The sequence below is a fragment of the Cuculus canorus genome, chromosome 2 (assembly GCF_017976375.1).
Source record: "Cuculus canorus isolate bCucCan1 chromosome 2, bCucCan1.pri, whole genome shotgun sequence".
Taxonomy (NCBI): domain Eukaryota; kingdom Metazoa; phylum Chordata; class Aves; order Cuculiformes; family Cuculidae; genus Cuculus; species Cuculus canorus.
Genome location: NC_071402.1, coordinates 136,818,655 through 136,843,431, shown reverse-complemented (window position 1 = coordinate 136,843,431; position 24,777 = coordinate 136,818,655). Strand labels below are relative to the sequence as shown.

Below are 24,777 nucleotides of genomic sequence, written 5' to 3'. Positions count from 1 at the left end.
AACATTCAGGAATGCAATTAGGGAAGCCAGAGCCCAGCTGGGATTGAATCTGTAAAGGCAATAGAGGAGGCCTTTAATGCAAGAAATGCAGATATACATATACAAATACATTAACAAGAAAAGGAGGACTAGGGAGAATATTCAGTCCCTATTGGATGCAGAAGGAACAACAGTGACAAGGGATGAAGACAAGGCTGAAGTACTTAATGCCTTCTTTGCCTCAGTCTTTAATAGTAAGGGAAGTTGTTCCCTTTGTATACAAACCCAGGAATTAGAGGAGCAGAATGAGGCTCCCATGATCCAAGAGGAGGTGGTTAGAGACTTGCTTGCCCAGCTAGACACCCACAAGTCTATGGGTCTGGATGGGATCCACACAAGAGTACTGAAGGAGCTGGCGGATGTGCTTTCCAAATCCCTTTCCATCATCTTCCAGCAGTACTGGCTGACCGGGAAAGTTCCACTGGACTGGAGGCTGGCTGGTGTTATACCCATCTACAAGGAGGGTCAGAGGGAGGATCCAGGAAACTAAAGGCCTGTCAGTCTGACCTCAGTGCTGGGGAAAGTCATGGAACAGGTGATCTTGAGTGCTATCATGAAGCACATGCAAGAGAACTGGGTGATCAGGCCCAGTCAACATGGGTTTACGAAAGGCAGATCTTGCCAAACTAACCTGATCGCCTTCTATGACAAAGTGACTCGACTACTGGATGAGGGAAAGGCTGTGGATGTAGTCTTCTTGGACTTCAGTAAAGCCTTTGACACAGTTTCTCACAGCATTCTGCTTCAGAAACTGTCTGCCTCTGGCCTGGACAGGCGCACACTCTCCTGGGTTGAAAACCGGTTGGATGGCCGGGCCCAGAGAGTGGTGGTCAATGGAGTTAACTCCAGCTGGAGGCCAGTTACAAGTGGGGTTCCCCAGGGCTCAGTACTGGGTCCAGCCCTGTTCAATGTCTTTATCAATGACCTGGATGAAGGCATTGAGTGCATCCTTAGCAGGTTTGCAGATGACACTAAGCTGGGTGGAAGCGTGGATCTGCTGTAGGGTAGGGAGGCTCTGCAAAGGGATCTTAACAGGCTGGACTGCTGGGCTGAGACCAATGGCATGAGGTTTAACAAGGCCAAATGCCGGGTCCTGCACTTAGAGCACAATAACCCTATGCAGTGCTACAGACTAGGAGAAGTCTGGCTAGAAAGCTGCCTAGAGGAGAAGGACCTGGGGGTGTTGGTTGACATCGACTGAACATGAGCCAGCAATGTGCCCAAGTGGCCAAGAAGGCCAGTGGCATCTTGGCTTATCAGAAAGGGCGTGACCAGCAGGTCCAAGGAGGTTATTCTCCCTCTGTACTTGGCACTGTTGAGACAGCACCTTGAGTACTGTTTTCAGTTCTGGGCCCCTCACCACAAGAAGGGTGTTGACAGGGGACAGGACTAGAGGGAATGGCCTGAAGCTCCGTCAGGGGAGGTTCAGGTTGGATATCAGAAAAAAATTCTTCACAGTAAGAGTCATTGGGTACTGGAACAGGCTGCCCAGGGAGGTGGCCGAGTCGCCTTCCCTGGAGGTGTTTGGGGAACGGGTGGATGAAGTACTTAGGGACATGGTTTAGGGAGTGTTAGGAACGGTTGGACTCGATGATCCAATGGGTCCTTTCCAACCTTGTGATTCTGTGATTCTGTGACTCTGGAGCGTGTCCAGAGAAGAGCAACAAAGCTGGTGAGGGGACTGGAGAACAAGTCTTATGAGGAGCAGCTGAGAGAGCTGGGGTTGTTTAGCCTAGAGAAGAGGAGGCTGAGGGGAGACTTCATTGCTCTCCTCAAGTATATGAAAGGAGGTTGTGGAGAGGAGGGAGCTGGCCTTTTCTCCCAAGTGACAGGGGACAGGACAAGGGGGAATGTCCTGAACCTCCACCAGGGGAGGTTCAGGCTGGACATCAGGAAAAAATTTTTTACGGAAAGGGTCGTTGGGCACTGGAACAGGCTGCCCAGGGAGGTGGTTAAGTCACCTTCCCTGGAGCTGTGTAAGGAACAGGTGGATGAGGTGCTGAGGGGCATGGTTTGGGGAGTGTTAGGAATATGAGATGACCCAGTGGGTCACTTCCAACCTAGTGGTTCTACGAGTCTATGATTCTGTATTTTTTTTTAATACAGTAAAAAGAATTAACTTTAAAATATGAGAAGGTTTGGCTTCTTTGAGTTAGATCACATTATTTATAGGCTGTTTGGCTTGCTTTCTGTCTCTGTGCCTTGGTTCAACGTGTCACTATCTTCTGGAATGCAATTCCCTGTCTCTGTGGCTTGCCTTCTGTGTCCCCTTTCCCATGGGTTTCCACCACTCTTCTCTTAATGTGGTGCCTGTCTTTCAGCACATATTTGTCTCTACAAGTGCTTCTCACCAGCTGTTTTTTTTTTCTTCTGAGCATTCTTCTGTCCTATTCTCCCCCATCCTCAGACAAATTTGATGTTGGCAGAATAAGGACAAGAAATGTAGATGTTTTGAATGTATTTTATCATCATTTCAAGCAGAAACTTTTTTTCATGTTTTCTGTGGACTATCATGCTTGAGACACCCGAGAAGAAAATTTTGGCCTAGAAAGTGGAAGGTTGTCTTTTCCTGGGAGAAGTGAAATCTTCTATGTACTTAAAAACCAAGCTAAGAAACTGAGTAATCTTCTGGAACATGCACTGTGGCTAAGGTTGGGAAGAAGATGAAGGAAAAAACTCCCAAGCGCTGTTGAGTTTTGGGAGCATCTCATGGAATTTGCTCATGCCATTGAAGTTTTATTATCACTGAAGCCATGATGTGATTCAGCTGTGAGCCTAGAGTTGAGAAGTATTAAAGTGTGTGTTTAAGTATGATCACCCTGGTGAGGCTCAAGCAAGTGTGTGGAGTTTAAGCATGCTATGTTTTCTTCAAAGTGGGACTGTTTGAGGGAGCCTGTTTCCAATGGTCTTGTGCTATGGGTCACTGGAGCTGTCTGGGCTGTGACTCAAGTCTGTATTTCACCTACTTGCTCACTGCATCTCCTCATTGTGTAAAAAAGAAAAATGTTTCTGTGTGTTCAGGATGTCATCACAGTTGAGCTGTGTCCTTTCTCTCTTGAAGGTTTCACTTAAGTATACATTACTGATCCCTATTCTAGCATAGTCTGTCTAGTGCTCCCCCAATCCTGGGAGGTTTCTGGGGAGCCAGAAGCCACCTGAAGCACAGGCCAGCAGGGGCTGCTGTAGGAGTAGGAGATGGACAAAATTTTGCTGTTTTGGAGAAGCCTTCCTTGGGGATTAGTTCCGGCTGCCCTCTCTTCCTTTCTACCACACCTAAGGTAGCTTGAGCTCAGCAGTGGCTTCTAAGCATGGAGTAGGTGTCTGTCACTTACTCACAGCTTTGCATATTTTCTGTGTTCATAAATTAAATACTATGTTTCACCCTTACAATGCTGGGATTATCTTCAGAGTTCATATTTTGGCTCAATAATTTTTTAAATGCTTTTTCATATTTATCGTTTCTGTAAAAGTGGACAGTGGCATTCATAGTGCTTATTTCCAGATGCCCTTAGATTATGACTTTAATACCATTTGCCACTCAAGAACTCGCTGGTTTCCTTCAGTTCTGGGACCTAATTGAGTTGCAGATGATTAGTTGTATCCTTTTGATTGAATGCTGAGGTTTTTCCTTGATTCCTATGAAATCACCATTAGCTATTTTGGCTGCAGTTCTGTATGGTTGAGGCAGTGCTATATTGTAAATCAATATCATTTCAAAAGGAGTTCTGTAAACTGCCTAGATAGTATATGCATGGTTACTTTGGCTGCAGTGCTGCTGCAGAGCCTGGGTACTCTGCCTTTCTGGGAACTCCACAGGCAAGTCCATCATATATTTAAAAAAAAAAATCTTTTTAGAAAGAGCATGGTATTGCTGGTGAAATTTAGACAGAGAAATATTGCACCCTTGGTGCTCATCTGTACCTTTTATATTTTACTCCACTGGGATTATCCTGTCTTGAGGGATTTCTTTGTTTTCTGCTTTAGATTTCCCCCTTTCTTCGCTGTAGTACAGCCGTACCATTTCAGCTTGCTAGTGCAGAAAGATGTTGTGAATTCAGTTGCTGAATGAGCCTGGCCTGACAGCAAACACTGACATTACAGAGATGCCAAAGAGTTGCAGGTGAATCTAACCTGATCTGGGCAACAGCAAAACGGTAAGATGGGGTTCTTTAAATCTCTGGGACTAATCGGGTGCTGAGGTTTTCCTTTTCAGCCTGAAACCTAGTTATCACATGCTTCTAACTTGAGCAGGATTCATTCTGTGCATGTTAGGGTGGGTTTTGTCAGGAATGCTTAAAATCCAGGCAGAGGGAGGCGGTGGGAAGCTGGAAAAGCCACATGAGACCTCTTGGCAGCCACACTGGTGAGGCTCCCCGGCAGCACTGCCTGCGGTTTGTAAATATCAAGGAAAAGGTAGGGGAAGGCTCAAAAACGATGCTTTTCTCAGTACAGCTTTGTATGTCTCTCTCTGGCAGACTTATTTATTTTTGTATTAAGAGGATAGTATGGGCATTTTTTTCCAGTATATGCTTGACTGAATGCCCTCTGGGACAAGTGAGTGAAGGACATGATCAGCCACTTCTTCATCTCTGCTAACAAGTCTGTGCGTCTTGCTAGATCTGAATAAATGTCTTTATCAGTTACAGATTTCTTTTGTGGTAGAAGAGAAAATTAAAACAATCCTTTGTAAATATATATTATACCATGGGCATCAGAACATCTATTTGCCTTGTTAGCCTCTGTGATTATTTTATTTCTCCTGCATGCTCTCTTTATTTAATAAAACAAAAAGTGAGGTAGTCATTGTAAGTAGTCATTCTTGAATGACTATGTAGGAGTGTGTTGGCAGCGGTTTGGATCTTAGTGGAATATTTCGACATATGAAAGCTTAGAGCAGCAGTGTGTTCAGGGAAAGAGAGGAGGAAAAAAGCAGCAGTTATCATTAGTACAAGACAGAAAGATTAAAATGTGACCGTCGTAGGGAATAATTTGAATTATTTTTGATGACTGAACTGACAGCTAGTGTGTTTCAATTGTAGATCAAGCCATAGATTGATCTCAACAGAAGTCCAGTGGATCTAAAGAAAAAAATATTTCACCATATGTTCTAGCATTTAAAGGAAACCAACTGTGGTAGTAATGGTACAGTGATGAAATATGTCATTTGCTATTACTAGTTAAGGGTAAAAGCAGAGGTTTTTTTTTCTAGAGGAGTGTGTTTATACTTTATGCAGTATGTGAATTATACTCTAGGAGGAGATCAGTTATATATCAATGTGGGATCAAATAACTAGTTTGACAGCGATTCATGTTTGCTTTTTCTGTACTTGCCAATTAAAAGGTTTTTGTTCTAAGTCACTGAATATGATTAAAGAGGGAAGATTCAGTCCTATGTCAACTATTTTATGAAGGTTTCATTATTATTTTGCTGGAGTCCCTTATTTAAATTCTTTTTTTAAAAATGTGTTACATTATGTACTGCAGTGTAAGTGACGTGAAGTGGGCTGTTTCAGACTGTACACAAACTTTATTTGCATAATTTTGTCTTAGAAAGTAGAGGTGCTTTTTTTTGGATGAGAATAGCCTTGAATGTTTCTATTACAATAATTATGTCACCTGCCAGCTTTTTTTTAGGAAGTTTTACTTTGCTGTCATACCTATTAATAAATTGTAAACCTTCAGTGCATTTGCCATTGTTTAATACATAGAAGTAGTCCAACCATTTGTGTTTGCTTTCATATTGTACAAGGAATAAAAGTCCAGAAACTTTTAGGCATGATTTTTTTCAAGCAAATTTTAAATTAGGGTCTTTCTTAGTGGTATTTTCTCATCTATGTGTGTATGTGAAAGTTGTTGCTTCCACCAGCTTTCTTCCTCCCAGTATTCTTTCTCCCCAGATGTAAAACCATCAGCTCTGTTCGCTGTCTTACTACAGTCTCTGGAGTTTCCCCATTTTATTTTTCTGACCTTAAGAAATCAATAATGTTTTGGACATTTTTTCATTGGTAAACCATATTCCTTATGGTAGAATTTAGTTAATCACAGATCCTAAATTAACTGTGTGTGTGTGTGTGAAATAACATATAATGTGGAAAATGTGGCCAAAAGTTAAGAATGCAGATGGGAAAAGTTAGAAATACACAATTTAGTCGGCTTAGTGCTGAGTGCTCTGGAAAGATTACAATCTTCCCTGTTGTGGATCAGTTTTGTACTGAGGCTGATGCCTGTCATAGCAGGAGATAGGAGCTTGAGAATTCAGTGGTTGCCTGTCTTCTTCATGCCTCTGACTCCAGAGAGAAAGAACTTCAAAAAGTTGGAGTTGAGCAGGCCAAAATATCATCAGCATTGCATCTTAGTGTAAAGAACTGAGACAGACTTTGAAGTCGGCTAGCAAAAATGGTCACCTAACTGTATCTTTTCAGGTATTTTTGCTGTGTAAATCTTAAACAAAACCAACCAAACAAAAAATCCTTAAAACCAAGTACATACACTTCAATGTTTTCCCCCTCACACTCTAAGCTTGGTGGGTGATTTAAAAAGTTGCCCTCTGAGTAGGTACTGTGCCTGAGGTAGGCAGTTCTTATTTCTCCCGATGCCCCACAGACAAGGGACTGGGCAGCACCATTAAATGAGCCTGTGGTTGCCCTCAGTGCCAGTATGCCTGCTAGGTTCCAAGGGCATGGCATGGGCACTGTCAGAGGGACTTGCACTGTTTCACTGGTTTTCAGCTTCCAGAGGCAAGAGATTACTTTGTCCTTTAAGGGAAATCCTGGCATGGTGCTGGCTACAACCAGGCTTTTATCTCATGCAGGTTTCAGTACACTGTCCTGGCCTGACCTGTGCATTCAGTAGGAATTTGCTGAAGTGAGAGCTTGTGCGAGTGCTTGGCCTGAGTCAGGTGAGGCTTCAGGCTGTTGTATTTGTTGACTTCTCTATAAATGTGAGTAGATGTGCGCCTTAATGTTCACAGGAGCTGCCAAGTAGATCCAGACAGCTTTGTTTGGGTTATTTCCCTTTGAAGACCTTGGCAGAATAATCAGCTGTCAGGTGGTGCTATACACAGTTTGTAAAGTGAGTTTGACAACACTAGTGTTAAAAATTTCCTAAACCTTTCAGGTACAGATACAATGATAATTACAGCTTACAAACCATGTTGAAATGAAGGCCAGTGTCCTAGTAGATATGAAATAAAACCACAGAGAGACTGCATGATATCAGTGCTTCAAAGCCTGTTTCTGAAATAAAGAAAAATGTAGTTGTGTTCTTAATTGGGGAACGACGGGTAAAATATTATGTTTTCTGAGCTCCCTTAGGTAGGTCCCTAGTGGTTTTCAACAACTTTGATTAGGTTTTTGTTTTAGTACTGTGGCAGGAAAGTACATGAATGGAAAGTTGGTTAATTAAGGAACAGACTCTTAAGGAGTTTAATTTTTAAAACCTGCTGTCACAACATTAATATCAGGACAGCTTCTTCTTCCATGTACATGGTGACTCCTGGGTTTTGGCATAGTTCGATAAATACCTTTCTGTGGCTACTTTTGCTTTTCAGATGAGTATAATTTATATTTTCAGAGTTATTGTGTACATCTCTTTCATATGTTGTGTATTTTTCACTGATATCTTTCATTCCACTCCCTAGTATAAGCCTATGTATAATTCTGGATTTAGCAATTTAGGAAGAAGCAAGCATAGCAATTGAGCATAATGTTGGATGTTGAATTCAGGGGGGTGATTTTGTATTGTAAGATTTTTGGATCGACAGCATCAGAGGGATATTTTGCCTCTCTAAAAGTAACTCGTGGGCTTTTCCCTCTATTGCTGATGAACTGAAGTAGCATTGTGATCTTGCTCTTTGATTTATTTTATTCCTGGGTGGATGGGCTTTCTCTGAAGTTCCTATATCAGTTCTGGACTGGCTCAGAGAAGACACAGAAGCAGGCAGTGCTAGTCAGAAATGATGCGAAAAGTGCGGGTGGAGACTCCTGTTTAATTTTGTAAAAAGTTTTAGAATTTATTATTAGAAGGGGTAAATTGATGCTGCAGTAGAACATGCTATCTCATCCTGCTGACTAGGAGACCTATTGCTTCTGGTTGAAAAGAATTTGTGATAAACCTCAACTAGATGTTATGTAAATGTAAAGTAATCTAAGAAGGTGGCAAACATCCTATCAGCAAGCTTTTGACCCAGTCTGTATTGCTCTGTCCTGGAAATTATATAGAATTCATGTTAGCTGTATTTCAGTTTTGCTGTGTAGGATGTTTATAATTTAATATTAAATGGTATACAACTTACCTGAAGAGGAAACCACCATATATTGCCAAGTGAGCAGTGAGGAAATAAAACCACTAGAAAAACGCATAATGCTTGTTGATATATTGTGAAAACTCAGCTTCATTTAATTCATTTCTGATGCTTTTCAGTCTACAGGCTTAGTATGTTTGAATATATTCTCTCCCAGTTATTACATCTTTGTGGAAATGCAAAGAAAATCTATTTAAATCTGTAGAGAATATGTAAAATATCCTTGCTCAGGCTTCCCTGTAAATAGTGGGGTTTTAAATGAACAGATTGGTTCCATTGCTGAATATTGGCTATAGAAATGTTCCTTTAATGCCATGCTGAAGAATTGCCTTGGAAGGTTCTACAGTTTAATGATGGGAGTTTTTGGTTTTGCTGTTGCCTGGGAAAGTGGTGGAACCACCTCCCATAATTTTCAAGTTGGCGAGGATTTCCCTGCATTTGGCAAAGTAGTCCAGATACATAAAATTATATAATTAAAAAATGTAATTATACGTCAGCCGTGCAGAAAAAGGCATGCAAAATATCCACAGTCTGAATTTTGTGAAATGTTTTCATGAGAAACATAATGTGCTGTAAGAATGGAGGACTTCTCACTGATGTTTTAACTTGGAATGATAGATGTGAATTTTGACCAATTTGCTTCTCTGGGTTTGTTTTTCATTGAGAGTGATTTAAGATGAACTCACAGCTTTGGAGGTGCAAATTGCCACCAACTGCAGAAGGCCTGGCTGTTTTGTACTGTTATAACTTTTTCTTTAGAATTAATTTGAGCACACTCGTAAGTGTATTGCAGCACATATTTTTGCTTAGACCCATCAAAGGAGCAGCAGTGATTTTCACTGCTCTGTTGAAATATATAGCTTTTTGAAAATTGAGTATTATCTCTGTACTGTTTAGAGAATTATTCTTATAAAATTACAGTTGTCCCTCTTGTGATGAGCTTTTCTCACTATCAGTTTGACACCCCTCCATTTTACATTTTATATGTCTTTGCAGGAAAAGCTGTACTGGAATGTTCTTCATATTCTGAATAACTTCAGATGCTATAATTTTCTTTATGCTCCCTGACAAAATTCTGAGTTGAGACATGGGTTTTTTGGATAGGTTCTGCCATTTTTTTCTAGCGTAGCACATTATGTACTGAGAAGCAAGTTTTATTATGCTTCCGTATATCTTTTCTGCTTTGAAAGTTACTGTGCTACTACAAGTCTAACAAACCTGCAATAGCTGCTAGAAAATTGCTTTAAGACTTTTCATTCAAGTTTTATATAGTTCTGTAACCAGGTCATTTATGTGAGGGGAAAAAAAATAAGAAAGAACAAATAAAAAAAAAGTCAGGTGTATATGAGATCCAAATACAGACGAGAACTCTCTACATTTAAATGCTTGTGAACCTGGACTTGTCATCCTTGTCTGAACTCTTAAACTTGCATGGAAAAAAACCCTAAAACAACGGCAGAAATATCGTGGATGGCTATTACTAAGATTTCTGTGAGACTGAGTTGGAATACAGGCTATTCAAATCTATAAAGAGTACTCGCACAAGAGAATAATGACGGAAGTTGAACCTCTTTTTCTGTCTATACCTTTATACTGTGCTCATTTGATAGAGGATACCTTGTCAAATTCAGTGGTTTGGAAGATAATATGTAGGGGAGCAGATCTAGGATCACTCGGATAGCTTGTCTTTCCTTGTGACATTGATCTGCATTGGAAGCTGCATTTCTCAAGCTGTAGGGTGGTTGACCTCAGGGATGAATCATGTAAGAGCAGGAGAGATTTCTTTTTAGCTACTAGAATGAAACTTTAAAATGCATTAGCAGAATGAACTAAAGAGCTCTCATTACCTAGCTTTTCCTCTAGCTTTTGCTAAAGGTGATAAAAAAATTAACTTTGGAAGAGAGGGAAGGAAAAGGAAGAAAAAAATTGCAGAAAAGGGAAGAGAATGAAGAAAGCACATTTTTGTGTGTTTGTGTATTTTTTTTTTCCTAATGAAGGAATTGGTCTGAAAGAAATAAGAAAAGCCAAACAAATTTAACATTCCAGTCTTGAATTATTTCCTGGGAAGCATTTCAAGGGTCTCCAGAAGATGATGTGAGACTCCTGTTGATTTGTAGAGGATGATACTGCATGCTGCTTCAGTGCAATGGAGATTGTCCTTATATTGACAGAACATGATTGTAAGACCTTTCCATCTGCAAATGCGTGCATTTTACAAAGATGATTGTGTAACCCGTGTCCTTCCTCTTTTCTAAGAGAAGTGCTCTTTGGCATATATGTAAAGGTAAGTCTTCAGTTCTAAACTCTCTTTGAATGACTCTTAAGTCTGAAACAAACTCTATGGTTCGTTGTAATTATAAATTAAGTTTTAGTGCCACCATATCTCACTCTTTGCATCTGACTTCAGATGAAAATAATTTAGTTGACTTACACTATCAGTTGCGTGACCAGATCTGAACAGTATCAGTCTTTTTGTTGCGGTCCCTATTTGTAGGAGAACATTTTTTGTTTTATCTTGCATCAGAAGTACTTGATGATACCTGTGAAAGAATCAAGATACTTGCTAGGGCAAAGAAGCAAAGGAGCCTAAAGGAACTAGGTAGAACCTATTTTTAAGGCCTGGAGTTATTTACCATTTATTGTCTTAAAAACCTTACTGACAGTCTCGGTATTTAGCAAGAATAGGCATTTTGCTGTCAAGTCTCTCAAGAATTCTCACACTTCTGTGTGGTGGTGGTAAGACTTACTGCATCTGTGGATATGCCTTTGATAACTTCATGATCAAGGGGAGTGTTGGAGGATAGAATAAAATTATAAAGCTGTAGACATAGAAAGACTTGATATAACGCTTGTACAAAACTACTAATAATGCACTTATGGAAGGAAGACTGTATAAACTTGCACTGGCACATGTAGCCATCTGTTGGAGCAGGAGGCTGGTATGGGAAAAGGATTGAAAATATTTTTTTAATCTTTATTTTTAAATGCTGTTCATATGGTTACAGAGGAGGATAGACAACAGATACAAATGGGTAACTAAGTAAAAGAGTATAGATGCCACCTGTCACAATTTCATGGGAGAGTGTTTATGTTCAGGCACTTTCTCCACCGCTCTGCTGGTTACCAAGGAGTTGTTGGCTCGTGCCCGACACTGCAAGCCGCCTCTCCCACGCCAACACCTCTGCTGATTTGCTTCTGTGGTCTCCTGCTTGGTTTGTTGAAGGAATGACCTTCCTGCTTTTGGGTGAAGCAAGTCTTGAATCAAGTTAATGGAAGCAGTAGTCTCGTTGTAGTTGCAGGAGAAGCTTGAATGCTGTGTTATAGATCACTTTGTGGCAAACTTGAGCATCACACAAGTGAAAAGAAGAATCTATTTGCTAGGCTTTAATTACTAACACAGTTACTGTATTTGGGGCATAAGTACAGAAACAGAGCAAAATCTACCTTTAGATCAGCTCTGTTGAGTTTCTGTCTCTCTCCACATACATTACAGGCTGTCAGGACTTCCACACGACCTTTAGCTGAGACCCAGTTCTTAGGTGGCTCCTCCTAACCATTATTGTTGCAGAACAGGATTTTGTTTTGAGGACATATGTAGGCTTTTATATACCTAAAGTCTAATCTATATTCCTGGAGGTATTTAAAAGACGTGTAGATGTGACACTTAGGGACATGGTTTAGTGGTGGACCTGGCAGTCTAAGGTTTAAGGTTGGACTCTATGACCTTAAAGGTCTTTCCCAGCAGACGATTCTGCGATTCTGTGATTCTCTTCAAAATCAGACTTTTCCCTATGAGGAGAGGAAAACTCACTTTTCTGAAGTAAAACTGTGCAGTCAATGTAAAAAAATACTAATCTTAGAAGTGCTCAGCTCTGCTTTGCCTTGTCCAAGGGACATACTATTATGTGCAGTAATTTCTGACTTGAGGATTGTGCTTGATTCAGTAATTGTGCTAACTTTCAGGTATTGATTCAGCAGAATAAACATGTGCAGTATTGCAGATTTGGGGGTGGCAGGAGAGGAAGGAGAGGAAAGAGTTTTGTAGGCACTGCCTGTAATAACTTCCAGCATAATACTTTATTTTTCCTTGATTCAGGTGTTTAAACTCCTTTTCAGATTTGTATGATCTTGGGATTCCTACTCCAGATCTGATCAGTTGGCCTTTCTGTTAGAGTGACTTGTTTCTCACTTGGCAATTCAGCCCAGACGTTTAATCTGCTCACTGAGTTCAGTGTTTCAGACAAACACAGAGAATTAATGTCAGAGCTTCCAGTTCAAAAATTCTTCCATCTGGCACTTCAGTGACCTTTTTATATTTGCCTTCTTCCATATGACAAAGACAGTTGGTTTAACATCAGCTTCGACTTCAGAAATAAAACAACCATTTTTGGAAAGTGACTTTGAGATGGGCTATGGGAGATGTATGAGCAAGTTTGTCATAGGTACAGCAAGAAGCATACCATATCCCCAGATACCATTTTTAGTCTCTGTTCTCAGTTATATTTGATATTTCATAGCTAGTAATCTCTGTAGCCAAATAAAGTTAAACGAATGCTACCTGAGAATGTGAATTATATTTCTGGGACAGAGTTGAGCCCGTTACCCGTGGATGTTGCTGGAGAGAAACAACAGGCCATCAGGGTGGGAAAAGAAATGCCTATTCTATAATAATTTCTTCCTCACATCTTCCTTGCATGACTGTCACTTTATTTCTTGTCCTTTATTTTCTCCCTTTTTATTTTTCTATTGTACTCAAGTTCTTGTACGGCTCTTTCTAGCTGTGCTTATCAAATGTTCAAACCAAAGAGCTGATGCCAATGATTACAGGGAAAGGTGAGTGTTGAAGGACCTCTTTCAAATTTGCGCCTCATTGTGCTGGTAGTTCCAGTATGAACTCCCAGGTGATGTCATGCAGCATTACATGCTCTACTTCTCCTTTCACAATCTCATTCGGTCCTTATCTCATCACTTGTTCTTCCTTGATCTTTTCCCGTATTTTATCTTTCTCACCAGCTGAACTCTCTTCTCGACCTGTTTGTGTTTCTGCTTGTGGGTGCAGCAGTCACTTGCTGACCCTCTCTTCTCAGGGAAGATGGAGAGTGCTGCCAGCTGGGCCAAGAAGAAGACCTGTGGTTATAAAAAGAAAGAGCTGCCCTACTGCTTTGTTCTCCAAAGAGGATCATTCTCCAGACAGTTGCAATTTTATTTTGAACAAAGCTGCTTGTGATACTTCAGAACATTCCCAATTTGTGTTTTATAAGTAGTAAATGTCAAATGCCAGTGCTGCCAGAATCCACAGATGACTTGTGTAGTTCTCAATTGCCACAGTACCAAGACATGATAGAAAATAACATGCTTATAAAAGATAATGGAAACTCATATCCAGATAGGATTTTTTTCAGTAAAAATTAATGCTGTCATGCTCTCAGCAACTCAGCTGTTGGGTTAGTAGTCACTTTGCTATTTATGATTTTTTTTTCTTTATACATCTGTCAGCTAAATGCAAGTGCTAAGTCTTACTCTCTGTAATAATGAGATTGTTGTGCTACCTTCCAGACGGCTTTGGCTCTACAAATTACAATGTATATCTTCATAATATCTCACTTTAATAAGCACAAGTGCTTTACAAAATTAATTAATGCATCTTGGTTTCTGCTTGAGATAGGGCAGGATTTTTATTATAAACAGAGAAATGGAATTTTTGGAGGTTAAGTGACTTCCTTGCCTAAGTCACTCAGCAATTTATTTATTTCTGCATTGCAAGTGCTCAATTTTGGGTTTCCTTGTGTCAGGTCCTTTCATAGTACTTCTCATGGAACAGTACAAATCAGCAATCTGGGTGTTTTTTCAGTAAGAATTTGGGATGTTCACTCTGATATTCACCCAACTGAACACTTCTTCCCCAGATGCACACAGTGGCAACGACTGATAAAGAGTAGAAGATAGATGACAGTAGTTTGATATTTTACATAAGTCTGGATGACCATAGTAAACATTGGTATGATGTACGTGTAGGAATTAGAGACCAGGTATGATGCATCTTCCTAAAAGATGTGAAGAGTTTCAGAGTAGTATGTCTTTGCTCTATAGAAACATTTTTTAGGTTTTTATCTTCTATGTGGTAGGATGTCTGGTCTGTCGTGCCAAAGTTGATTGTTCTTTCTTATTGAGGATATCTTTATTCATACGAATAAATTTCCAGTGATATGGAACAGCCTATCTTTTACTAAGTACCGTAACAAGTGATTAATTTAGGGGACATTTGTGACTTTTCTAAGATTCATGAACCATAAGGACTATAAATTACTTGCATGTTTTAACTGATCACTCTTGCTCTTTAAATGATATATTACTTTGGACAATAACTTAGTTAATCCAGCAGCCTTTAATTCTAAGAATCCTGTTTATTTGGGACCTCTTAATTGTGCTGACAGTGATGAAGTGAAAAAAGTCTTGCATTGAAACTGCATCACAATAAGTAAATCTGATAAACTATTGCATTTTTTTCAACACTAATCTCAAATGAAGATTAAGGAGCATTGCTTGAAATGATATAAGGTGATTTAAGGAGACATCTTTCTTTAGAAATCTTTCCATGAATGGTTATACTGGTTTTGATTTATTTAATGGGGCTTATTATGGGCTTTTGGCATGGAACAAAAATACACTTCTTGTGCTTCCAGTTTCTTAACTTCAGCAGTCATCTTTATGGGGAAATCTTAGCTGTTTGCAGATGTTGTGTCTTGAGATATGATAAATACCGTGATGTTACGGTGGGAGCTGTAGGAAACTAGCCCAGTGATACTGATGTATTGATGACTAAGCATGTTTATCCTAGAGCTGCCTTGGGATCTTCTCAAATTTATTGTGAGACTGAGTAGGATGAGAGGAGGGAAAAAAAGCTGTGTTGTTGTCTTTGTGCATTGTCTTCTGATCAGCAACTAAGAAAGCTGCGAAGTATAAACTGTGTTATGCTTTTTTGTTGTTCTAAGAGTAGAAATTTTGAAGTGCCCTTTCTTTACTGTTCTTGGTATGTGAGAATGGCTCTTTTTACTTCAAATAAATAAAATCACATAGAGAAACACTGAAATAACTTCTCATGCCAAAATGCACTAACTGTTGCGGAGCTGCTTTTTATTTTGCCTTACATTGTCATTATCTGTGATTCCTCAAGTAATATTGGAATTGACATGAATATTCTGATTTTCCAGCTAAATCTTCCCTTCACTATTTATTTCAAAAGTAGAGTAGAGCTTTTCAGACAACTGCGAGGTAGGTCTTTGTGCTACAGGTGTTAAGTGCTGGAATGACTTCTGTCTCATCAGCTCTCATTTCCTTGAGACTGTATAATTAACTGCTACCTCACTGGGTAGGAAACAGTCATTGCTATTTCCAGATTAATCTGTTCCCACAAAGACACTAAATCTTGGATGGTTTGTGAGTCTTGCTTTGGAAGTGCTTTTCCAAACAGTAGCTTCAAACACAAAATATGAGTTTCTGTAGGACCACTCTTCTCTGTGGAGAAGAGCAAGACTGTTTCCAAAGGGAGATTAGTCGTTGGAGTCTAGTTTAGGTTTTCCAGGATGTTAATTTTGGAACCAAAGCAGAGACCTGTGGGATGAATGTCCTACATGTAAAGTTCTCTGATGTGAATACCGTACATACCATTGCCATTGATTTGTTTTGCCTTTTTTCCTCATAGACAATATATATATATATATTTTTTTTTTTATGATCTGCCCCTTGTCCCTCCCCCTCTGTCACCATTTTGCCAGCATCTGTTTCTCAGGATGCTTCTCCAAGATACTGCTGTTGCGATTCCTGCCAGGCGGGAACTTAGGTAGTAGAAGGCAGCTGTACCCTCTCTTACATTTTATGTCTGGGACCACCTAATGTACCCAAAGTCTGAGGTGGCAAATCAAGCAGTGACTTCCTTGAGCCTTTACTTCCTGATGTAAGATTTGGAAGGATGGTAATGCCTGCTCAAACAATCCTTACATGACAGAGTATTTTGGCATATTACCTGTTCCACTTGTAATAATCTATAGTTGTTGAAAGTATTAAGTTGATTGGCCTATTATTTATTTCCTGTAAAGAAGAGCAAAAGCATAAACAAAGATCTCATTCCTCATAGTTATGAGATCTGCAGGCAGAAATACCTATTCTGAAAGTGATAACTGTGGCTTCATTGCACTACTTTAAAAAGTCAAATAGTTTCTGAAATAGTCTATGCTTCTGAAAGTTAACGTTTTGAATGTAGTTTGTGGTGAGAGAAATACCACATCATGGCAGTAACTCCTAAAGGTGAAAAAATCATCTAAAGTGTTGACATAATAATGTTTACTTCTATGATGACTTTTGTTAAAGAAACCAACTAAAACTGCCTAATGGCTCATCCTGTTTGCTAGATGGAAGTTTCATTAAATGGATAACACATTCTTTACTGGAAAGTTCTTACCTCCTCTTTCTCTTGATTGCATTTTTTGAAGCATAATTGTCATCTTGTGTATGACAAACCAAGATGTCACCTGTATTGTCTGTACATACATTTGAAATAAATACTTGTAATAGTTAAGTGCCGTTATGATCATCTTCATACAGCAGAAATTTTAGACTCTGGTGGCTTTTACAACATCCCATTGAGTGTCTGGGCTCTACTGTTTTAGGTGCAGCATTATATAGATTTATAGAGCAGGGACAAGAAGGGGTGATGAATCATGAAGATTGACTTTCTATATATAATGTGCTCTTACACTTGTTTAACTTTGTTTTTTTTTATTCTGGTAACTGTAGCTAAAGCAGATATTTAACAAAATCATCCAGCTTTGAGGCTGCACTGGCAAGATACAACTTTCCACTATTTTCTGAAATATCATATTAATTGGAGTGTGCAGGGGTTGTTCTGCGTATAGGGTTAGTAAAAGGGTAGTCCCCACTCTGAATAGCCTATGGCTTATATAGACAAAACAGATGAAATGGGGTAAAAAGAAAGGTCCAGTCTTAGAGATGACAAAATGAGTCAGAAGGACATTCTGACTAGCCCAGAGGATCACATGGAAGCATCTAAAAAAGACTGAAAAGAAACCTTTGTCCTTTGTAACAAATACTATGCTTTAACTGGAAAATGGTCCTTAACTCTCTTACACAAAAAGAAAGCTGGAAATAAGAGGGTGATTTAGGCTGCTTCTGATTACCAGCAAGGAACTACCAGGTGGTAGATAGTGGTTTATGAATCTAAGAGCTTCTGATGCTAAGTATTAATATAAATAATTTGAGAAGCTAAATTTTATAAGCATCACCTTTGTTATGTAGTACAAGGTAAAAATGCTACTTAAAAGGCTGAATAAGTGTAATTGAAAAATTCAAACCTGTGCTGTTCCTGAAAGCGTTCTGGTTATGCTGGTGAAATCTAAGATCATTTGTATGTGCAGGAAGATCCATGAGATATGTTATGAATCAGACTTGCTCAGTACACTGCTTTCTTGCATGATAAGTCATTATAGAATAAGTTCTACTGTTAGCTGGAGCACAGCAGTCACGGGTCAGTGCACCCACTGCCCTGGGACAAAAGCGAGGCTATTACGATAGCTTAGCTCTGGCTGCTGGAGGGAAACCTGAAATTACCAATGAGTTTACTGCAACCTTTAGCTGTGTAATTTTGAAGTTATAGCCAGTGCTCAGTGCGGATGTTTTAGATCTGCACCTTTCACCTTTCAGAGTGCGGTGTTTCAGCACAAAGTTGGACTTGGCCTATCAATCACAGAATGTCAAACAACTGCTTAAATATTATTTCTCTTGAGTTTTTATAAGCAGGACAGAAGAATTTGTGACGTGTAGTCTTCAACAACAACATAAGCTTAGCTTTGTTGGCTTCACAGGGCATTGTGGTCAGTCACCACTTGGAGAGAATGCTTTCTTTCTGGTGGAAGACTATTGATATTGGTGAGCGAGAAGTGATGAATGAAACCCCTTGCCAGCACTGGCAGAGGTGCTGCATTGCAGAGCAGGCAGAAGAGCATGGGGAGTGGCCCCTGCTTTGGCACTTCTCTGCAGTCTTCTTTGTGGGTAATTCTGATGTTCAGCCTGTGCAACCACAGAGGTGTTTGACTTCTGAGCAGGGGCCTGGTTGGTGTATGTCTTGGTTTTAATAATTTGCAAGTTTAAAGTTTGCGATTAGAAGATGGTTGTGGGCATTTTTATCCTACTCCAGACACGGGGAAGTGACCTGAAGGTTAAAGTGTCTCCCTTCAATGCCTAATTCTAAACTACTACTGCTTCCAGTATAGATGATCAATAGTAACAGATGTCTTGCTTTTTGCCCCCACTTTTTTTTTTACTTTTTTCCCAGTTCTTACTTGGCCTGTGTTACAGCTACGCTGAATGAGATCTTTCCAGTGGAAGAAAAAGACTAGAGGCAGCACTCATGGCGTTATTATCTATAGTGTGTTTATAGCTGTGGCCTTTGGTAATTTAAAAAGAAGACAAGTACAGCTTATGAACCTTTCTATCGTGTCTCCTACCCCTGTTTTCTAGATCATAGGATTTCACAGGCTGAGAAATACTTAATGATTTATTTACATCCATGTTGATTATGCAAAATGGAAGCACTGCTGTTTTAGTATTCATTACAGTTTACATTATATTAAAACAACTTTGTTGGTAGTAAGCACTGCAAAAACTTGAATCTGGAGAAGACAGTGGGAAGTATATGGGTGCGTGTCTGTGCATATAAGTTGTTTCAGGAAAAAGAAATCAACTTATTTTGCAAGAAGGCTGATTAAAAATTCGTTGTGCAGCAATCTTTTCTCTCTGAAGTAATAAACGAAAATTACATAATTGCCTTAATTTTGGCCTGAGAGGGAATTATCATTTGGAATGAAGGGGAGGCTGTTTTTTTCCTCAGTTAAAACTTGGTTAAGTTTTAGTCTTGGAGAAACCAATTTAATGAGAAGAAATGTGAACCTTTGTAAAGCCTAGTTTGTAATGCTGGTAATGTCCTTCATTAGAGTTGACCTGGTGTATGATTGTTTGGCCAGATGGCACTGTGCAGGAAATGTACTTTAAATTTTTAATGTACAAGAGAAATCTTTGATCTACTGTTACTGTGGATCATCAAAACTACAAAACATAAACCCCACAAAATATAGTCGCTCAGTATTTCTACAAACAATTGAAATAAGTTGGATTTTGAGGCACAGAATTCCTCCGGGGAAACTGCAAAGAATTAATTTATTGGAGAAGTTTGTATTGGAGACACTTCGGGTTATAGAGGAAGAGGCCTGATTAAATGCTAAATATTTCTTCTTTTCATTTTTTTTACGTTATTTTATGACAGCAAGTTTTCCAAAATGCTTAGATTGTAGGTGCTTGAATGGAACATTATTGTTCTCTATCTGTATGTGTGTGAACAGTATCATTGACAGCAAATTAACAGTCTATCCTTAATACTTATAAATATAATGGAAAAAGTACAGTGTAGATTCTTTCAATTTATCTTATGATTTAAGTAGCCTCTAGAGTCTGTTTGCACTACATTTCATAACTTTCCCCTGTAGCCTGAAAGCTAAAATTATTTCTTTTCTTCACAAGTAAAAGTCAAGTCTCCTACGGGTGAAAATAGAAGGCGAGACCTCAAATACAACCCCCAACCATGTCATTTAGAAAAATGTCTTCTATGTTGGAATGTATTAAAATTAAAACATAAATGTATATGGCTGGAGTAACTAAACTTGCTGTTCTGCTCATGTAGTTCTTCTGAACTAACAATAGCATGATTTTGTAGCTCACGCAGCAAATTGCAGTCTTTGGGTCTCGGCAGTCATACTTCACAGTAACAAAGAATTGAACTTGTGTGCTTTAGTGTGCCATTAAGCTTCAGTCTCACGTTTCAGTGCCTGGGAATTGATTTACTGATTTGATTTTCTGAGGCATATGGTGATAATAATAATACCACTGTATAAGCATTGTTTAAAAATACAATAATGTACCAGTACTGGGTATTAGGCAGGCCAGTGCTGAACTGCACTCACAAGCTACCATCATTTATTTAAGTTTAGTCTCATCCAATTTTAAACAAATGGAAATCAATACTGCTTGTGGATATCAGTGGCTAGATTGCAGAAAGAAGTGAAGTAGCTTTGTTGTTAAGAACGCATTGTACAAGAAAACACAAATGTATGAATTTTATGTATGTTCCTCTTTTGTTTTTTTCAGGATCTTCTAATACACTGTGCAAAGATAGGCTTTTATTATTATGACTTTTGTGTGTGTCCCCTATGTAAAATGCATGTGCTGTTTGCAATTTTAATATATAAGCTGAAGATGAATGCTTATGAAGACCAGTGCCTCTTTTGATGCTGGCTGTGGTATGGATTGACACAGACTTTAAGCCTGTTAGAGTCAATGAATGCTGTTTTTCCCTTTCAGATATGTGTCACAAAGATGTCTACACGGAACTGCCAGGGAATGGATTCAGTGATCAAACCTCTGGATACAATTCCTGAGGATAAAAAAGTCCGGGTTCAGAGGACACAGAGTAGTTTTGATCCATTTGAGAAGCCAACTAATCAAGTAAAGAGGGTTCATTCGGAGAACAATGCATGCATTAACTTCAAAACTTCATCTGCAGGGAAGGAATCACCTAAAGTCAGACGGCACTCGAGCCCCAGTTCTGTAAGTCCACAATCCTGACATGTGCGCGTGTACCAGATGGTGGAATTAATAACACCAGATAAAAATTTTCTTGCTTAAGGAGGAATTGATTAATTGGAAACAAAACAAAAAGCTCATAGGTGCTATTAAAGATGTTTCCCATATACGCATGTGGTGTTCTACATGAAATGGAATTAGAAAATGAAACTTGGAAAAAGAGTATACTTGGAAATTCCTCTGGGATATTAGCTAGAATGTCTTATGGGAGATCTAAGCATTTTCGTCTCCTGATCCTGGTATGGCATTACAGCTGCTGTAATATTTATGTTGTAAATTTTACGAAGCATTGCTTATTTCTGAAGAGGAAATCTTTCCCATGAAGTTTAGGAAACCATTTGGATTGTGTTTTTGATTTTTAGATTTGGGTTTTAGAGAAACAGATCAGATTTGACAGATTTTGTTTACTTTTTAAAATTCTCTTTTTAAAATCAAGTAGTAAAAATAACATTTCCATGTCAGAAACTCTGTGTGAGAGAGGAGAGAGAGAAACAATTGAGAAGCATTTGGCAACACACCATCATTGTTATTTTATTCTCAAGTATTTTGAAAGAAACTAGATAAATAAAATGTTATATATTTTATGGATAATGGTCAGAACAGATTTTCCCCCAAAGACCTTCAAAACTATTGAAAAACTATGTTCGTTATGCTTTGGCAAGAAAAATCCATAATAATGTGACCTTTGAGTTGAAGACCACAGATCTAAGCAGGATGGATGTAACACTTCAAATCTTAGTTAGTGTGAAATAATTTAAAAGGTTGATTGCTTCTTTTTTTCTTTTCTTTCTTTTTTGTTTTGCTTTATCTTCTGGAAATCTTCTGTCCTCTCTACAGAAGTTTGACAGAATCCTGTCAGACTTCTAAGAAGAAATGACAGAGATTCATTTTCTGTAGATGAGCTTTGTTTAACCCGTGTGAATTTAACAGATAAGATGTCATGCCTCCAGGGTACTGTCCTTTTTAGAAAAGGTTGCATTTTAAAATGTAACCATCTGTAGCAAAAACAAATTTGCTTTTTCATCATTGCCTGGCGTTATATAGCTGCTGCCAAAGATGTTTTTGGTGTTTTCCAGATGAATCCATAACAATGAGTTCTTATCATAAAACACAATCATGAAGGATGGATAGAGCAGTTTGCATGATGTTTAATTGTACATGATGCCTGGTTACTGTTCAGCCCTACAACCGTTAATTTAAATGACTTTTTTTGAAAGCCTTAAGGTTTTTTTGGGGTATTAACTCATTCCCCACCTCTGATCTTCTCTTTTTTCTCTTAGAAATTATTACTAATTATGTTAATGCTTCGTGTACTTCTTTCCTATTAAAACTGAAGGATTTTGTTTGCTTTGCTTCCAGAATTTGGTAGCAGACTCTTAAGGAAACTGTATTATTGGCATCTTCCTCTTTCCTAGAGGGCTGATGCTGTAATGTGTCCATGCAATCTCCTGTGATCCCAGTATTTTCTTGTGTGAGTGTTGTTAATACTTCCTCCCCTAGTATGCTGCCAGCTAGAGCCATAGCTAAATATATGCTTTAGTTAATCTTTTCCTATGCTAACCCATACAAACTTGCTGGGGACGTCACATGTGTTATGTGTAGGTGCATAGAAATTTCCTGAAATACAATTCTCATTTCTCAACTTCCCATAATTCTCCCTGATTTTTATAGCTCTGTTCAGTGAACTCAGCTCTTCCTTCTGCTTGCAGGCATTGTTAGTAATTTTTGACCCTTCCTCACAAGGAGGAAGCCAGAGAGCACCTAGCAAGGAATAACCTGTGGAATAACGTCAGCATTCATTTCAATGAACAGGGAAGAGCAGAGCTTAACAGCAAAAGGTGGCGTTAGCCCTCTGCTTGTCACGGGTCACACCTGGTCCTGCCTGGGAGACCGAACTTCAAACATCTGAGTCAGAGATATGATCAAGCTGCTCCCCTCCCCTAGAGCCTGAATACGTTGCCTCAGGCAGGAGCCGTTCTAATGCACATTTCATTGAGCATATGTCTGTGTGGTTAGTTGCAGGAATTTGTCATTCTCTGATTTTGAATTGCACTTGATTTGACAAAGGGTTTGGGGTTTCCTTTTTTTTTTTCCTAGTCCCGATGTTGTATACCACATGCCTTTGCTACTTCATCTTCTGATCATTACTACTTTTTCTTCTGTGTTAGAGGACTGCTACATTGAGTATTCTCCCTTACTGAGTTATAACTTGATTCTCTGGAAATTTTCCTACTGTATAGATTATACCAATCTGAATGGGCATTTCAGTTTCTGTAAATGTTCTTGAGCATGTTATGCCCTCTGGGTCCTACTGGCTACAGTTGTGTAGTTCTGTTTCAGTTTTAACTCTGCTGTCTGTAAGCTTTATTTTAAGATACTCTGATAGATGTATGCTGCCTTCAATTTGCATTTTCAACGCTTGGTTAGTAGAGGAACTGAATTTAAGATAGGCTTCCATTTAGTCTCTTTTCCATCATTGTTTAAAGCCCTCTGTAGCCATCAGGTGGTGAAGTGATGTCTCATTGAAGGCACAGGGCTGAGGCTTGCTTTGCTTCTGCTGAGGTTAAAGTCTTTTATTTGTATCAAAAATAACATTTTTCGAGGTGTCACCTGAAAGACCTTGTTTATAATGCCCGGGGGCATTAGCTTCTGTTTCGATTAGTTTCAGAAACTTTATCAGCTCTCTGGCAGGTATCAGCTTCAGTGTTTGATTAAGATCACCAGATAACAGTCTGCAGATGTAATGTTACCCGTTTTGTGTTTTTAATACCTTCAAAACGCTCTGCACCTTGTGATGAGAAAGATGACACACACACACAGAAGTCTGTGGAAGCTGGATCTCCGTGTCCCTGCCTGCAGATTGTCACTTGGAAAAGAAATAATTTGTTCTGGAACATGAAGTAATTTTCCACGATAATGTCATACCTTGTTGCAAGCCGGTGGAAATGTTGGATTGTTAATTAGTGCAGTAGCATACAGACAGAAGTTAGCAAGTTATTTTTTCTTCTTATAAGACAAACTTACTTTTTGCATGTAGTCTTTCCATGTGACATTTACATACTCATTATGTAAAACAGTCACATTGCATTTTCTTCCCCCCTTTTTTAAACATAAGGAGGCACCTATATATGTGATATCCAAACTGTTCAAGCTTTTTGAAATTGGATGCATTATGGAATGAAGTTTCCAGCAGAACAGACCTATCCTTTTATCACATCAGAATAATGGATAATATTCACTTTGTAGGTAGTGACAAACGTGTTTGCCTACCTGTGCATCACCTTTTGGCCACTGTTAGGAGAAGGGAATTTGGCTAGACAGACCTTTGCTCTGATCCAGTGCAACACAATATATATGTACATAATGTATATTCATGTATACAGGGAGGTGTCCCTGCCCATGGCAGGGGGGTTGGAACTAGGCTATCTTTAAGTTCCCTTCTAAGCCAAACCATTCTGTGCTTCTGTGATGATGTTTATATATAACGTATATGTATACAGGTGTGCAGATATCCATTAATCCTCTATCTATCTATCTATCTATCTATCTATCTATCTATCTACCTATCTATCTACCTATCTATCTATCTCCAAAGTGTCGCTGGCTTTGGAATGATTTGTGTCTAATTCTCTGGAAGTTTTATTTGAGATCCATACTCTTTAGGCATGTGGTCTTATTTATTTTTCTCCAGCGGAAGGTGAAGTTTTATTGTATTCAGTGTCTACATT

General features: G+C 39.0%; 1 protein-coding gene across 3 annotated transcripts in view; it reads left to right on the top strand.

Annotated features, from left to right (window-relative positions):
- The window catches only part of CDK14 (cyclin dependent kinase 14), a 318,721-nt gene that overhangs the window by 60,883 nt on the left and 233,061 nt on the right, over positions 1-24,777 (top strand). Inside the window, exons 3-4 of one of the 3 annotated variants that reach the window (XM_054059029.1) lie at positions 4,024-4,193; positions 20,768-21,013. In XM_054059029.1, the coding sequence (XP_053915004.1) occupies positions 20,783-21,013 (231 nt within the window). In that variant the 5' untranslated portion in view covers positions 4,024-4,193; positions 20,768-20,782. Of the gene's footprint in view, positions 1-4,023; positions 4,194-4,300; positions 4,453-20,767; positions 21,014-24,777 lie in introns of those variants that run through there. The other 2 variants (XM_054059027.1, XM_054059028.1) reach the window with 2 other exon arrangements.